Consider the following 17820-nt stretch of genomic DNA (forward strand, 5'->3'; position numbering starts at 1 on the left):
AGTTAACCACGCCTCTATTAACGAGGTATAAATGCTCAGATGCCTGACGATCGTCCTTTCCATTGTAGACGATCGCAGAGCTGTGTTCTAGTCAATTAAAGCCAGACTTTGGTAAATCACTCGCCTCGCGTGCAATTGATGGTACATCAATTTAATTAACTACGACTTTGAAGATGGAGTTCCGCATCACGCCCGAATGCCTCCGCATCAGCCCGCAAACTCCGAACTCTGCAGAACTTTTCCAACTCTGGCTGACTTGCCTCAAAGGGTTCCTAGCATCTACAACCACCCCCTCCCCACCCCACCCCACCGGGGCACAGAAGCTGCACGTCCTCCACTCCAGCGTGGGTATCGACGCTTACGCAATAATCAAAGAGGAAACGGATTATGATGACGCTATACAAAAGCTAAAAGGACAATTCATCAAACCGATCAACAGGGTATTCGCTCGACATCTGCTGGCCACCAGAAAGCAGGTCCCCGGTGAGTCTCTAAGCCAATACGCCCGGGCCCTCTATGCCCTGGGGAGGAGTTGCTCCTGTGTAGCGGTCTCGGCTACGGAGCACATGGAGCTACTGATCAGAGACGCTTACGTGGCTGGGATGCTGTCTCCCATGATCCGCCAGCGGATGCTGGAAAGAGACGAACTCAGTTTAACGGAGACACTGACTCTCTCCGCCTCCCTGGAGGTCGCAGATCAAAGCGCTCACACCTATGACCCTGGCCAGGCCGCCTCCTGGCACGCTTCCCACCCGCCACCCGCCGCTCCCGGCCTCCCTCAGGCTTGTGCCGCGGGACGCCCCGATAAATCCGCGGGGCCCCGCTGCTACTTTTGTGGGTACGCTAAGCACCATCGCTCGCGCTGCCCAGCCCGCTCCGCCCTCTGTAAGAGCTGCGGGAAGAAGGGCCACTACTCCACGGTCTGCCAGGCCAAAACGCTGTCTGCAGCGCTTCTGGAAGCTGCACAGCACCCCCCCCCCCCCCCCCCCCCCCCCCCGCCCCCAGGCCTCTGCGAACGGCCTGTGTGCCTCTCTCTCTCCCCCAGGGCCCCTCCAGCCGCTCCCGACTCGCACCCCGCCGGCCGACAAGCGCACCTCCCCGGCCCCTCCAGGTCCCTTCCTGCCCGCCGCGCACGTTTCTCCCCCCCGCCCCCGGGCCTCGGCGCCCGACCGGCTCGCCTCTCCGGGCCCTCCCGGTCCCCGCCTGCCCGCAGCGCGACTCTGCTCCCCCCGCCCCCGGCCCCCCGCACCCGGCCTGCGCGCCTTACCTCCTCCTGCAGCTGCTGCACCTAACCGGCATCCTGGAGCCGGCCTGCGTGCCTCAACTCATCAGCTCGCAGTGCCGGCAACGCTAGCTCCGCCACCAGTGGCCACGAGGGCTTCCTGGGCGCCGCCATCCTGGGGCCCCGACCCCACGTGCGGGTCCTGGGCGCCACCATCTTGGGGCGCAGACTTCACATATGGATCCTGGCCACCGACTTCCGGGACTGCCACGCAAGGTCCCTCCAGCATCGACTCGGACGGCTACAACGGATTTTCTCCACGGCTTGCGGCCGTTCAACTCGACCAGTCTCGTCCACTCACGCTCGCCAAAACGACAACGCTGATCCACCTCAACGGCCACGAGACGGGCTGCCTGCTGGACTCCGGGAGCACGGAAAGCTTCGTTCACCCTGACACAGTAAGATGCTGCGCACTCCCTGTCCATCCCGTAACACGCAAAATCGGGTTAGCCTCAGGTTCGCACTCCGTCCACATCACCAGGTGCTGCATCGCGGACCTCACGGTCCAAGGGAAGGTTTTTAAAAATTATAAATTCCTTGTCCTCCCTGACCTTTGCGCACCGGCACTCCTAGGACTGGACTTCCAGTGCAACCTGCAGAGCTTGACCTTCCAATTCGGCGGCCCTATACCCCCCCTCACTGTCTGCAGCCTCGCGTCCCTCAAAGTGGACCCCCCCTTCCTGATTGCTAATCTCACCCCCGATTGCAAACCCGTCGCCACACGGAGCAGACGGTACAGCGCCCAGGACCGATCCTTCATCAGGTCCGAGGTCCAGAGGTTGCTGACGGAAGGGGTCATCGAGGCCAGCAACAGTCCCTGGCGAGCCCAAGTGCTGGTGGTCCGGACTGGGGAGAAAAACCGGATGGTCATCGATTATAGCCAAACCATCAACCGGTTTACGCAACTGGACGCGTATCCTCTTCCCCGTATCTCTACCATGGTAAACGAGATCGCGGCATACACGGTCTTCTCAACTGTGGACCTTAAGTCCGCTTACCACCAGCTCCCCATCCGCGCGAGTGACCGACTGTACACCGCGTTCGAGGCTGACGGGCGCCTCTACCACTTCCTTAGGGTTCCGTTTGGTGTCACAAATGGGGTCTCGGTCTTCCAACGGGAGATGGACCGAATGGTCGACAAGTACGGATTACGGGCTACCTTCCCGTATCTTGATAATGTCACCATCTGCGGCCACAACCAGCAGGACCATGACGCCAACCTCCAGAAATTCCTCCAAACCGCAAAACTCCTTAACCTCACGTACAATAAGGATAAATGCGTGTTTAGCACCGACCGCCTAGCCATCCTCGGCTACGTAGTGCGTAACGGAGTGATAGGCCCCGACCCCGAACGCATGCGCCCCCTGATGGAACTCCCTCTCCCCAATACCCCCAAATCCCTCAAACGCTGCCTGGGGTTCTTCGCTTACTACGCCCAATGGGTTCCCAATTACGCTGACAAGGCCTGTCCCCTCATGCAAACCACGACCTTCCCGCCGTCGACGGAGGCCTGCCAGGCCTTTAGCCGCATCAAAGCGGACATCGCAAAGGCCACGATGCGCGCCATCGACGAGGCCCTCCCCTTCCAGGTCGAGAGCGACGCATCAGAAGTAGCTCTGGCGGCCACCCTGAACCAAGCGGGCAGACCCGTGGCTTTCTTCTCCAGAACTCTCCAGGCTTCCGAACTCCGCCACCCCTCTGTGGAAAAGGAAGCCCAGGCCATAGTCGAAGCTGTGTGACATTGGAGGCACTATTTGGCCGGCAGGAGGTTTACCCTCCTCACAGACCAACGGTCAGTAGCCTTCATGTTTGATAATGCACAAAGGGGCAAGATCAAAAATGACAAGATCTTACGGTGGCGGATCGAGTTGTCCACGTACAACTATGATATCTTGTATCGTCCTGGGAAGCTCAATGAGCCTCCTGATGCCCTGTCCCGCGGTACCTGCGCCAGCGCGCAGATAGACCACCTCCGCTCCCTCCACGCAGACCTCTGCCATCCAGGGGTGACCCGCCTACACCAATTCATTAAGGCCCGCAACCTGCCCTACTCCATCGAGGAAGTCAGGTCAGTAACCCATGACTGCCACATCTGCGCCGAGTGCAAACCGCACTTCTACCGCCCCGAGCGCGCACACCTGATCAAAGCATCCCGCCCCTTCGAACGTCTTAGCATTGACTTCAAGGGGCCCCTTCCCTCTAACAACCGCAACATTTACTTCCTGGCGGTTATCGACGAATACTCCCGCTTCCCCTTCGCCATTCCCTGTCCCGACATGACCACATCGACCGTCATTAAGGCCCTCCTCTCCATCTTCTCCCTGTTCGGCTACCCCGCGTACACACACAACGATCGGGGGTCCTCATTTATGAGCGACGAGCTGCGTCAATTCCTGCTCGACAGGGGCATCGCCTCTAGCAGGACGACCAGCTATAACCCTCGGGGTAACGGACAGGTCGAGCGGGAGAATGGTACCATCTGGAAGACCATACTACTGGCCCTCCGGTCCAGAGATCTCCCTATTTCCCGATGGCAAGAGGTGATCCCCGATGCGCTGCACTCTATCCGCTCATTCCTCTGTACCGCAACTAATCAGACACCTCATGAACGTCTTCTTGTTTTCCCCAGGAAGTCGTCCTCCGGATCCCCTCTCCCGACGTGGCTGGCCGCCCCCGGACCCATCTTGCTCCGGAAGCATGTGCGGGTGCACAAGTCCGACCCATTGGTAGAGCATGTCCAGTTACTCCACGCTAACCCGCAGTACGCGTATGTGGAGTACCCCGACGGTCGGCAGGACACGGTCTCCCTCCGGGACCTGGCACCCGCCGGCGTGCGGCCCCCCCCCCCCCCACCACAGACCCCCCCTCCCCTTTTTCACCCCAGCACCCCACTCAGCTTCCCCATCCCTCATCCATGGCGTCTCCGCGGCCAGCTCAGGTGACGGAGACTACTCGAGGTCTATCGCTCCCGGACTCCAGGACATCAGCAGGACCATCGGCCGATCCGACGACAACTCCTCCACTGCGGCGCTCGGCCAGGACGTCAAGGACCACCAAAAGACTGATCGAATCTTTCTAGAGTTCTACAGCCCCATGGACTTTCTTTTGTAAATGTCATTATGTCTGGGCCAGTGGGAAGCCCCCAAATTCGATAAGGGTACGGAGAGAAAATTATTCTCCCGACGGCTACTCACATCACCAGTTCTCCCCCCCCCCCCCCCACCCCACCCTGGGTCTCGTTCACACCCCCCCCCCCCCCCCCCCCGCCTTCCTTCTCCGTAAGGGGTGAATGTGCTGATATGATCTGCATACTCGTCTGCCATTGGGCCAGAACGTCGGCTTACCATTGGCCCTGGTCGGTCATGTGCCTCTCGCCGATTGGCCGAGAGGTTGAGTTAACCACGCCTCTATTAACGAGGTATAAATGCTCAGACGCCTGACGATCGTCCCTTTCCACTGTAGACGATCGCAGAGCTGTGTTCTAGTCAATTAAAGCAAGACTTTGGTAAATCACTCGCCTCGCGTACAATCGATGGTACATTGTTCAGAATGTCCAATTCACCTAACAAGCACGTGTTTCGGGGTTTGTGGGAGGAAACCGGAGCACCCGGAGGAAACCCACGCAGACACGGGGAGGACGTGCAGACTCCGCACAGATAGTGACCCAAGCCGGGAATCGAACCTGGGACACTGGCACTGTGAAGCAACAGTGATAACAACTGTGCAACCGTGCTGCCATATTTGGAGGAACCAACCAGAGAAGAGGCCATCCCATACTGGGAACCTGAGGAAGGAGCTGCGCTCCGAAAGCTAGTGTTTGTAACAAACCTGTTGGACTTTAACCTGGTGTTGTAAGACTTGCTGTGCTCACATTATATATTAACGATTCAGTTGAGGGAACAAAATGTCATATCTCCAAATTTGCAGATAACAGCAAGTTGTGTGGGAGGGTGAGCTGTGGGGAGGATGCAGAGATCCTTCAGTGTGATTTGGACAAATTGAGTGAATGGGCAAATGAATGGCAGATGCTGTATAATGTGGATAAATGTGAGGCTATCCACTCTGGTAGCAAAAACAAGAAGGCAGATTATTATCTAAATGGCCCTAAATTAGGAGAGGGGAACGTACAATGAGACTTGGGTGTCCTTGTGCACCAGTCGCTGAAGGTAAGCATGCAGGTGCAGCAGGCGGTAAAGAAGGCTAATGGTATGTTGGCCTTCATCGTGAGAGGTTTCTAGTATAGAAGCAGGGATGTGTTGCTGCAATGATACAGGGCCTTGGTGAGGCCACACCTGGAGTATTGTGGGCAGTTTTGGTCTCCTTCTCTGAGGAAGGATGTTGTTGCTCTCGAGGGAGTGCAGCGAAGGTTTACCAGACTGATTCCAGGGTTGGATTCCAGGGATGGCAGGCCTGACGTACGAGGATTGATTGAATCGGTTAGGATTGTATTCGCTGGAGTTCAGAAGAATGAGGGCAGGAATCTCATATAAGGGAGGTGAAGTATTGGCTAGTGCACGGTAGCACAGTGGTTAGCACAGTTGCTTCATAGCTCCAGGGTCCCAGGTTCGATTCCCAGCTTGGGTCACTGTCTGTGTGGAGTCTGCACATTCTCCCCGTGTCTGCGTGGGTTTCCTCCGGGTGCTCCGGTTTCCTCCTACAGTCCAAAGACGTGCTGTTGGATGGATTGGCCATGCCAAAATTCCTTTAGGTTAGGTGGGGTTACTGGGTTACAGGTATAGGGTGGAGGTGTGGGATTAAGTGGGGTGCTTTATCCAAGAGCCGGTGCAGACACAATGGGCTGAGTGGCCATACTGCAAATTCTATGACATCCTATAAAATACTGACAGGACTGGACAGGGTAGATGCAGGAAGGATGTTCCCGATGGAGGGGTGTGTCTAGAACCAGGGGGCACAGTCTGAGGATACGGGGTAGACCATTTCGGACAGAGATGAGGAGACATTTCTTCACCCAGAGAGTGGTGAATCTGTGGACATACATAGAACATAGACAGTACAGCACAGAACAGGCCCTTCGGCCCTCGATGTTGTGCCGAGTCTTGTCTGAAACCAAGATCAAGCTATCCCACTCCCTCCCACTAAACCTGTCAGGGGCTGGTTTAGCACACGGCTAAATCGCTGGCTTTGAAAGCAGACCAAGGCAGGCCAGCAGCACCATTCAATTCCCGTACCAGCCTCCCAGAATGTGGTGACTAGGGGCTTTTCACAGTAACTTAATTTGAAGCCTACTTGTGACAATAAGTGATTTTCATTTCATTTTCATTTCTGGTGTGCTCCATGTGCCTATCCAATAACCGCTTGAAAGTTCCAAAAGTGTCCGACTCCACTATCACAGCAGGCAGTCCATTCCACACCCTAACCACTCTCTGAGTAAAGAACCTACCTCGGATATCCCTCCTATATCTCCCACCCTGAACCTTATAGTTATGCCCCCTTGTAACAGCTACATCCACCCGAGGAAATAGTCTCTGAACATCCACTCTATCTATCCCCCTCATCATCTTATAAACCTCTATTAAGTAGTCTCTCATCCTCCTCCGCTTCAAAGAGAAAAGCCCTAGCTCCCTCAACCTTTCCTCATAAGACCTACCCTCCAATCCAGGCAGCATCCTGGTAAATCTCCTTTGAACCCTTTCCAATGCTTCCACATCCTTCCTATAATGAGGTGACTAGAACTGCACACAATACTCCAAATGTGGTCTCACCAGGGTCATGTATAGTTGCAGCATAACCCCACGGCTCTTAAACTCAATCTCCCTGTTAATAAACGCTAACACACTGTAGGCCTTCTTCACGGCTCTGTCCACTTGAGTGGCAGCGGTTACCACAGGAAGTAGTTGAGGCCAGAACATTGTCTGGTTTCAAGAAGCTGTTAGATGTGGCACACTGCTCCAACGAGGTATACCACGAGCCCGGTGGTGGCGGCTACCCTCAAACTTTGGGGGCAATGGAGATGGCACAGGGGGGAGGTGGGGGCCTCAATGGGGTCCCCAATACGGGGGAACCACCGGTTTGTCCCGGGGAGAATTGATGGCAGGTTCCTGAGTTAGGAGGTTGAGGGATCTGTTTGTAGACGGGAAGTTTGCGAGCCTGGGTGAGCTGGAAGGGAAGTTCGGGCTCCCCCCGGGGAACACCTTTAGGTACATGCAGGTAAGGGCGTTTGTCAGGCGGCAGGTGGCGGAGTGCCCTCTGCTGTCGCCGCGTGGGGTCCAGGACAGGGTGCTCTCGGGGCTGTGGGTTGGAGAGGGGAGGATGTCGGCAACGTACCAAGTGATGCAGGAGGTAGATGAGGCCTCGGTGGAGGAGCTGAAGGGTAAATGGGAGGAGGAGCTGGGTGAGGAGATTGAGGAGGGGACGTGGGCAGACGCCCTAGGAAGGGTGAACTCCTCCTCTTCTTGTGCGAGGCTTAGCCTCATACAGTTTAAGGTTCTGCATAGGGCTCACATGACCGGGACAAGGATGAGCCGGTTCTTTGGGAGTGAGGACAGGAAAAAGGCCAACAGCAGCAGCAACCCGGGGAGGGGGGGGGGGGGGGGGGGGAGGGTTGGGGGGGGAGGGGGGGGGCGGGGAGGGGGGGGGGTCTCTTTGTTTTGGGCTGAGGGGACGTGTATATTTGTTCTTTGCTAATGACGGGCGTTAATTTATTTCTTATTTTTTGTATACATGGGGGGTGGGGGGTTTCTGTTCTTAGTATTTTCTGTTATTGATATTTTGTGAAAATTTGAATAAAAATTATTTTTAAAAAAAGATATGGCACACGGGGCTAATGGGATCAAAGGATAGAGGGGGAAAGTGGGATTAGGCTATTGAGTTGGATTATCAGCTATGATGATAATGAATGGTGGAATGGGGCTCGAAGGGCTGAATGGCCCCCTCCTCCTGCTCCTATTTTCTATGTTTCTAAATTGGTCAGACATGACCTCCCCTTAACAAACCCATGCTGACTGTTCCTGATTAATCCCGGCCTCTCCAAATGCAGATTAATTCTGTCTCTCAGAATTGCTTCCAATAGTTTCCCCACCAGAGGTTAGACTGTCTGGCCTGTAGTTTCCTGGTTTATTCCTTCCCCCCTTCTTGAATAATGGAACCACATTGACTATCCTCCTGTGGCCAGAGAGGAATTGAAAATTATTGCCAGCACCCCTGCTATTTCCTCCCTTACCTCACTCAACAGCCTGGGATGCATTTCATCTGGTCCTGGAGATTTCTCTACTGTTAACCATATCAGACCACTCAGAACCTCCTCTCTGTCTATGTTAATCTCTTTAATTTTATCACAGTCCTTCTCCCTGATTTCTATACCCACACTGTGCCTCTCACGAGTGAACACTGGCACAAAATATTCATTTACAACCAACCTACACCCTCCGGCTCAACACCCAAATTACCCTGTGCCCCTTAATGGGCCCTACTCTTTCTCTAATTATCCTTTTACCTTTAATGTATTTATAAAACAAATTGGGATTTTTTTGTACCTCCCAGCATCATTCATGTCTCCTTTTTGTTCTCCTCATTTCCTTTTGAAGTTCCCTCTTACACATTCTATATGCCTCAGGGCTTCTGCTGTTTTGAGCTCTCGATATCTGCCATAAGCCTCCCTTTGGAACATAAGAACTAGGAGCAGGAGTCGGCCGTCTGACCCCTTGAGCCTGCTCCGCCATTCAATTAGATCATGGCTGATCTTTTGTGGACTCAGCTCCACTTTCCCTCCCGAACACCATAACCCTTAATCCCTTTATTCTTCAAAAAACTATCTATCTTTATCTTAAAAACATTTAAGGAAGGAGCCTCAACTGCATCACTGGGCAAGAAATTCCATAGATTCACAACCCTTTGGGTGAAGAAGTTCCTCCTAAACTCAGTCCTAAATCAATTTCCCCTTATTTTGAGGCTATGCCCCCTAGTTCTGCTTTCACCCGCCAGTGGAAATAACCTGCCCGCATCTATTCTACCTATTCCCTTCATAATTTTAAATGTTTCTATAAGATCCCCCCTCATCCTTCTAAATTCCAACGAGTACAGCCCCAGTCCACTCAACCTCTCCTCGTAATCCAACCCCTTCAGCTCTGGGATTAACCTAGTGAATCTCCTCTGCACACCCTCCAGTGCCAGTACGTCCTTTCTCAGGTAAGGAGACCAAAACTGAACACAGTACTCCAGGTGCGGCCTCACTAACACCTTATACAATTCCAGCATAACCTCCCTAGTCTTAAACTCCATCCCTCGAGCAATGAAAGACAACATTCCATTTGCCTTCTTAATCACCTGTTGCACCTGTAAACCAATTTTTTGTGACTGATGCACCAGTACACCCAGGTCTCTCTGAAAAGCGTCTGAATGGTGGAATGGGGCTCGAAGGGCTGAATGGCCCCCTCCTCCTGCTCCTATTTTCTATGTTTCTAAATTGGTCAGACATGACCTCCCCTTAACAAACCCATGCTGACTGTTCCTGATTAATCCCGGCCTCTCCAAATGCAGATTAATTCTGTCTCTCAGAATTGCTTCCAATAGTTTCCCCACCAGAGGTTAGACTGTCTGGCCTGTAGTTTCCTGGTTTATTCCTTCCCCCCTTCTTGAATAAAGGTATCACATTGGCGATCCTCCTGTGGCCAGAGAGGAATTGAAAATTATTGCCAGCACCCCTCAACTGTTCCACCATAAAATCTTATCTCCCAGTCTACCTTAGCTAGTTCTTCTCTCATCCCCTTGTAATCTCCTTTGTTTAAACACAAAACACTAGTATTTGATTTTACTTTCTCACCCTCCATCTGTATTTTAAATTCCACCATTTTGTGATCGCTCCTTCCGAGAGGATCCCTAACTATGAGATCATTAATTAATCCTGTCTCATTACACAGGGCCAGATCTAGGATTGCTTGTTCCCTTGTAGGTTCCATTACACAGTGTTCGAGGAAACTATCGCGGATAACTTCTATAAACTCCTCCTCAAGGCTGCCTTGACCGACCTGGTTAAACTAATCGACATGTAGATTAAAATCCCCCATGATAACTGCTGTACCATTTCTACATGCATCAGTTATTTCTTTGTTTATTGCCTGCCCCACCATATCGTTACTGTTTGGTGGCCGATAGACTACTCCTATCAGTGACTTTTTCGCCTTACTATTCCTGATTTCCACCCAAATGGATTCAACCTTATCCTCCATAGCACCGATGTCATCCCTTACTATTGCCCGGATGTCATACTTAAATAACAGAGCTACACCACCTCCCTTACCATCCACTCTGTCCTTCCGAATAGTTTGATACCCTTGGATATTTAACTCCCAGTCGTGACCATCCTTTAACCATGTTTCAGTAAAGGCCACTAAATCATATTCATTCACGATGATTTGTGCCATCAATTCATTTACCTTATTCCGAATACCACGAGCATTCAGGTAAAGTACACTTATGTTGTCTGTTATACCTCTGTTTTGAATCAACACACCTTGATCAGTAACAAGTTATTTTTCCTCTTAACTTTTCTCCTAATTTTCTTTGTCGTTGAACCCATATCTTCATGTAACAACCTGCCGCGCGCTTACCATTAATGTTTTTACTTCCCGTTTTATTCCTTTTAGTATTACTGGGCCTATTCACTGAACTCCCCTCAGTCACTGTACCTTGTACTGTCGCCCTTTTTGATTTTTAACTATGGCTTCTCTGCCTTACACTTTCCCCCTTACTGCCTTTTGCTTCTGCCCCTGTTTTACTACCTTCCAACTTCTTGCATTGGTTCCCATCCCCCTGCCACATTAGTTTAAACCCTCCCCAACAGCTCTAGAAAACACCCCCCCTAGGACATTGGTTCCAGTCCTGCCCAGGTGCAGACCGTCCAGTTTGTACTGGTCCCACCTCCCCCAGAACCGGTCCCAATGCCCCAGGAATCTGAAACCCTCCCCCTGACACTAGCAAGGTTACTTCCATTGCCACTGACTAGCACGTGGTACCGGTAGTAATCCTGAGATCACTACCTTCGAGTCTGATTTCTTAACTTCCTTCCTAGCTTCCTGTATTCTGCCTTTAGGACTTCATCCCTTTTTATACCTGTGTCGTTGGTACCGATGTGTAACACGACCACTGGCTGTTCACCCTCCCCCTCCAGACTGTCCTTTACCCATTCCGAGACATCCTTGACCCTAGCACCAGGGAGGCAATGCCTGTCTGTTCCCCTTTCCCTGAACAGTATCCAAAGCAGTATATCTGTTCTCCAAGGGAATGGCCACAGGAGATTCCTGCCCTACCTGCCTCGCTCTCTTGCTCTGTCTGGTGGTCACCAATTCCCTTCCTGCCTGCAGAGTCTGAGCTTGCGGTGTGATCACCTCTCCGTACGTGCTATCCACGATGCTCTCCGACTCGCGGCTGCTCCACAGTGTCTCCAGCCACCGCTCCAGCTCTGAAATTCGAGCTTTCAGGAGCTATAACTGGAGACACTTCCTGCACACATGCTGACCCTGGGGACTGGAACTGTCCCCAGTCTGCCACATGGAGCAAGAGGAGCTGACCACGCCTTGTGCGCATTCAGGATCCTGACCCTCCTGTTGCTTGCCATTTTAACAAAAGACCCTGCTCCCATGCCCATATGTCTGTTCTTAGCCTGCTGCAATGTTCCAGTGAAGCGCAACGCAAACTGGAGGAACAACATCTCATCTTCCGGTTAGGCACGTTACAGCCTTCCGGCCTGAACATCGAATTCAACAACTTCAGATGATCAGCCCCACCTCGATCCATTTGTTTTCATTTCATTTTAACTGTCTTTTACCATTTCTTTCTTAATATACATTTATTTCCCCCCCCCCCAATCTTATCCACCTTTCCTGCACCTTTTTCCTGTTTGCTTCCCCTTCCCCTCCCCCCACACCTACATCTGTCACAGTTTCCCCTCTGATGTTAGTTTCCCTGCTGTTTGACCTTTCACACCTTTTCTCTCTGCGGACTGCCTCTTTCCCCTTGGTATCTGTAGCCATTAGCACCCGGTTTCCCTGGGTTTCTGTGGCTATGACTCATCTTTCATTCTCACTCCACAGTATAAATATTTCCCACTTTCTCTGACTGCTAGCTTTGACAAAGAGTTATCGGACACGAAACGTCAGCTCCTTTCTCTCCCTACAGATGCTGCCAGACTTGCTGAGATTTTCCAGCATTTTCCCTTTTGTTTCAGATTCCAGCATCCACAGTCATTTTCTTTTACGCCTTGGAGCTGTCCCACCATGATTTATTGTCTGTATATCCCTCAATACCCAGGGTTGACTTGATTGGTTGGTCCCTTTTTCTTGATTTGAACATATTGGCTTTGTACTCTCCCTATTTCCTTCTTGAATACGTCCCATTGTTATCACAGAATCACAGAATAGCATAGTGCAGAAGAGGCCCTTTGGCCCATCGAGTCTGCACTGACCTGAAAAACACCCGACCTAGAGTCACACAGTCAGAGATATTTACAGCATGGAAACAGGCCCTTCGGCCCAGCTTGTCCATGCTGCCCAGTTTCTATCACTAAGCTAGTCCCTCTTACCCACATTTGGCCCACATCCGTCTATACCCTCCCGGCCCATTTAACTATCTAACTTTTTTAAAGGAAAAACCACTCCCACTGCCTCTGGCAGCCCGTTCCAGACACTCACCACCCTCTGTGTGAAGAAATTTCCCCTCTGGTCTCTTTTGTATCTCTCCCCTCTCACCTTAAACCTATTCCCTCTAGTTCTAGACTTAGCTACCTTTGGGAAAAGATGTTGACTATCTACCTACCTGATCCCATCTGCCAGCATTTGGCCCATAGCCTCGAATGTTAAAATGTTAAAATGTGCCAAAGTGCCCATCCAGTTCCTTTTTAAAGGATGTGAGGCAACCCGCCTTTCCCCCCCTCCCAGGCAGTGCGTTCCAGCCTCTCCCCCCCCCCCCCCCCCCCCACCCTCCCAGGCAGTGTGTTCCAGCCTCTCCCACCCTCCCAGGCAGTGTGTTCCAGCCTCTCCCACCCTCCCAGGCAGCACGTTCCAGCCTCTCCCACCCTCCCAGGCAGTGCGTTCCAGCCTCTCCCACCCTCCCAGGCAGTGTGTTCCAGCCTCTCCCCCCCTCCCAGGCAGTGTGTTCCAGCCTCTCCCACCCTCCCAGGCAGTGTGTTCCAGCCTCTCCCACCCTCCCAGGCAGTGTGTTCCAGACCCTTTCCCACCCTCCCAGGCTGTGTGTTCCAGTCCCTCTCCCACCCTCCCAGGCAGCGCGTTCCAGACCCTCTCCCACCCTCCCAGGCAGTGTGTTCCAGACCCTCTCCCACCCTCCCAGGCAGTGCGTTCCAGCCTCTCCCACCCTCCCAGGCAGCGCGTTCCAGCCTCTCCCACCCTCCCAGGCCGTGCGTTCCAGACCATCACCACCCTCTGGGTAAAAAGGGTTTCCTCAAATCCCCCCGAAACCTCCCACCCCTCACCTGGAACTTGTGTCCCCCTCGTAACTGACCTTTCAACTAAGGGGAACAGCTGCTCCCTATCCACCCTGTCCATGCCCCTCATAATCTTGTCCACTTCGATCAGGTCACCCCCCAGTCTTCTCTGCTCCAGTGAAAACAGCCCAAGCCAAGCCCAAGGGCAGCACAGTAGCATTGTGGATAGCACAATCGCTTCACAGCTCCAGGGTCCCAGGTTCGATTCCGGCTTGGGTCACTGTCTGTGCGGAGTCTGCACATCCTCCCCGTGTGTGCGTGGGTTTCCTCCGGGTGCTCCGGTTTCCTCCCACAGTCCAAAGATGTGCAGGTTAGGTGGATTGGCTGTGATAAATTGCCCTTAGTGTGCAAAATTGCCCTTAGTGTTGGGTGGGGTTACTGGGTTATGGGGATAGGGTAGGGGTGTTAACCTTGGGTAGGGTGCTCTTTCCAGGAGCCGGTGCCGACTCGATGGGCTGAATGGCCTCCTTCTGCACTGTAAATTCTATGTTCTATCTAACATCTCTTCATAACTGAAATGTTCCATCCCAGCAACATCCTGGTGAAACTCCTCTGCACCCCCTCCAATACAATCACATCCTTCCTATAATGTGGTGACCAGAATTACACCCAGTGCTCCAGCTGTGGCCTCACCAAAGTTCTCCAACCCCAACATGGCCTCCCTGCTTTTGTAATCTATGCCACAATTGATAAAAGCGAGTGTCCCATATGCCCTTTTTCACCCCCCCTATTAACCTGCCCTTCAGCCTTCAGAGATCTATGGACAAACACACCATGGTCCCTTTGTTCCTCGGGACTGCCCAGTGTCAGACCTTCCATTGAATATTTCCTGGTCACATTACTCCTTCCAAAGTGTGTCGCCTCACACTTTTCAGGATTAAATTCCATCGGCCACCTTTCTGCCCATTTGACCATCCCATCGATATCTTCCTGTGACCCAAGACACTCACTGTTACCCACCCGGCCAATCTTTGTGTCATCCGCAAACTTACTGACCCCACCCCCCACATAGGAGACCCAACACAGATCCCTGTGGTCCCCACTGGACACTGGCTTCCAGTCACTAAAGCAGCCGTCTGTTATCACCCTCTGCCTCCTACAGCTCAGCCAGCTTTGAATCCAACTTATCAAGTTCCCCTGGATCCTATGTACATTTGCTTTCTTTAGAAGTCTTTAGAAGATGATTCTTGACAGGAGCGAGAGTAACAGGGTAGTTGTTATGGGGGACTTTAACTTTCCAAATATTGACTGGAAATACTATAGTTCGAGTACTATAGATGGGTCAGTTTTTGTGCAGTGTGTGCAGGAGGGTTTTCTGACACAGTATGTAGACAGGCCAACAAGGGGCGATGCCACATTGGATTTGGTACTGGGTAATGAACCCGGCCAGGTGTTAGATTTAGATGTAGGTGAGCACTTTGGTGATAGTGATCACAACTCGGTTATGTTTACTTTAGCAATGGGCAGGGATAGGTATATACCGCAAGGCAAGAATTATAGCTGGGGGAAAGGCAATTATGATGCTATTCGGCAAGATTTAGGATGTATAGGATGGGGAAGGAAACTGCAGGGGATGGGTACAATCGAAATGTGGAGCTTTTTCAAGGAACAGCTACTGCGTGTCCTTGATAAGTATGTACCTGTCAGGCAGGGAGGAAGTTGTCGAGCAAGGGAACCGTGGTTTACTAAGGAAGTTGAAGCACTTGTCAAGAGGAAGAAGAAGGCTTATGTTAGGATGAGACATGAAGGCTCAGTTAGGGCACTTGAGAGTTACAAGTTAGCCAGGAAGGACCTAAAGGGAGAGTTAAGAAGAGCGAGGAAAGGACACGAAAAGTCGTTGGCGGATAGGATCAAGGAAAACCCTAAGGCTTTCTATAGGTATATCAGGAACAAAAGAATGACTAGAGTAAGATTAGGGCCAATCAAGGATAGTAGTGGAAAGTTGTGTGTGGAATCAGAGGAGATAGGGGAAGCATTAAATGGATATTTTTCGTCAGTGTTTACACTGGAGAAAGACAATGTTGTCGAGGAGAACACTCAGGTTCAGTCGACCAGGCTAGATGGAATTGAGGTTCAAAAGGAGGAGGTGTTAGCAATTTTAGAAAATGTCAAAATATATAAGTCCCCTGGGCCAGATGGGATTTATCCTAGGATTCTCTGGGAAGCCAGGGAGGAGATTGCAGAGCCTTTGTCCTTGATCTTTATGTCGTCTTTGTCGACAGGAATAGTGCCGGAAGACTGGAGGATAGCAAATGTTGTCCCCTTGTTCAAGAAGGGGAGTAGAGACAACCCTGGTAATTATAGACCTATGTGCCTTACTTCGGTTGTGGGTAAAATGTTGGAAAAGGTTATAAGAGATAGGGTTTATAATCATCTTGAAAAGAACAAGTTGATTAGCGATAGTCAACACAGTTTTGTGAAGGGTAGGTCATGCCTCACAAACTTTGTTGAGTTTTTTGAGAAGGTGACCAAACAGGTGGATGAGGGTAAAGCTGTTGATGTGGTGTATATGGATTTCAGTAAGGCGTTTGATAAGGTTCCCCACGGTAGGCTATTGCAGAAAATAAGGAAGTATGGAATTGAAGGTGATTTAGCGGTTTGGATCAGTAATTGGCTAGCTGAAAGAAGACAGAGGGTGGTGGTTGATGGCAAATGTTCATCCTGGATTTCAGTTACTAGTGGTGTACCGCAAGGATCTGTTTTGGGGCCACTGCTATTTGTTATTTTTATAAATGACCTGGAAGAGGGTGTAGAAGGATGGGTTAGTAAATTTGCAGATGACACGAAGGTCGGTGGAGTTGTGGATAGTGCTGAAGGATGTTATAGGATACAGAGGGACATAGATAAGCTGCAGAGCTGGGCTGAGAGGTGGCAGTTGGAGTTTAATGCGAAAAAGTGTGAGGTGGTTCACTTTGGAAGGAGTAACAGGAATGCAGAGTACTGGGCTAATGGCAAGATTCTTGGTAGTGTAGATGAACAGAGAGATCTCGGCATCCAGGTACATAAATCCCTGAAAGTTGCCACCCAGGTTAATAGGGCTGTTAAGAAGGCATATGGCGTGCTAGCCTTTATAAGCAGGGGGATTGAGTTTCGGAACCACAAGCTCATGCTGCAGTTGTACATAACTCTGGTGCGGCCGCACCTGGAGTACTGCGTGCAGTTCTGGTCACCACATTATAGGAAGGATGTGGAAGCTTTGGAAAGGGTTCAGAGGAGATTTACTAGGATGTTGCCTGGTATGGAGGGAAGGTCTTACGAGGAAAGGCTCAGGGAATTGATGTTGTTTTCGTTAGAGAGGAGAAGGCTGAGAGGTGACTTAATAGAGACATATAAGATAGTCAGAGGGTTAGATAGGGTGGACAGTGAGAGTCTTTTTCCTTGGATGGTGATGACCAACACGAGGGGACATAGCTTTAAATTGAGGGGTGATAGATATAGGACAGATGTCAGAGGCAGTTTCTTTACTCAGAGAGTAGTAGGGGTGTGGAACGCCCTGCCTGCAACAGTAGTAGACTCGCCAACTTTAAGGGCATTTAAGTGGTCACTGGATAGACATATGGATGAAAATGGAATAGTGTAGGTCAGATAGGCTTCAGATGGTTTCACAGGTCGGCGCAACATCGAGGGCCGAAGGGCCCGTACTGCGCTGTAGTGTTCTATGTTCTATGTTTTATGTTCTAAATCTCCCATGTGGGACTTTGTCAAAGGCTGAAATCCATGTAAACTACATCAACAGCATTACCCTCATCTACACACCTGGTCACATGCTCAAAAAATTCAATCGGATTTGTCAGGCATGACCTCCCTCTGACAAAGCCATGCTGACTATTCCTGATCAAACCTTCCCTCTCCAAAGTGGAGATAGATTCTCTCCTTCAGAATCTTCACCAGTAGTTTCCCCATCACTAACAGGAGACTCACTGGTCTGTTGTTCCCTGGCTCATCCCTACGGCCTTTCTTCAATAGCGGGACCACATTAGCTGTTCTCCAGTCTTCTGACACCTCCCGCGAGGCCAGAGAGGAATTAAAGATTTGGGACCCTGGTGCTGTGAGGCAGCAGTGCTAACCACTGTGCTACCATGCC

General features: G+C 51.5%; 1 protein-coding gene across 3 annotated transcripts in view; it reads left to right on the forward strand.

The window, feature by feature from the left end:
• LOC119966679 (microtubule-actin cross-linking factor 1-like) overlaps nucleotides 1-17820 on the forward strand; it is a 254814-nt gene that overhangs the window by 92603 nt on the left and 144391 nt on the right. For 2 of the 3 annotated variants that reach the window (XM_038798745.1, XM_038798747.1), the window contains one exon: nucleotides 15959-16030. The exons of the other annotated variant lie outside the window; for it this stretch is intronic. In XM_038798745.1, the coding sequence (XP_038654673.1) occupies nucleotides 15959-16030 (72 nt within the window). The remainder of the gene's footprint in view (nucleotides 1-15958; nucleotides 16031-17820) is intronic. 3 annotated transcript variants of the gene reach the window in all.

The sequence above is a fragment of the Scyliorhinus canicula genome, chromosome 5, assembly GCF_902713615.1.
Source record: "Scyliorhinus canicula chromosome 5, sScyCan1.1, whole genome shotgun sequence".
In the NCBI taxonomy this organism is placed as follows: Eukaryota; Metazoa; Chordata; class Chondrichthyes; order Carcharhiniformes; family Scyliorhinidae; genus Scyliorhinus; species Scyliorhinus canicula.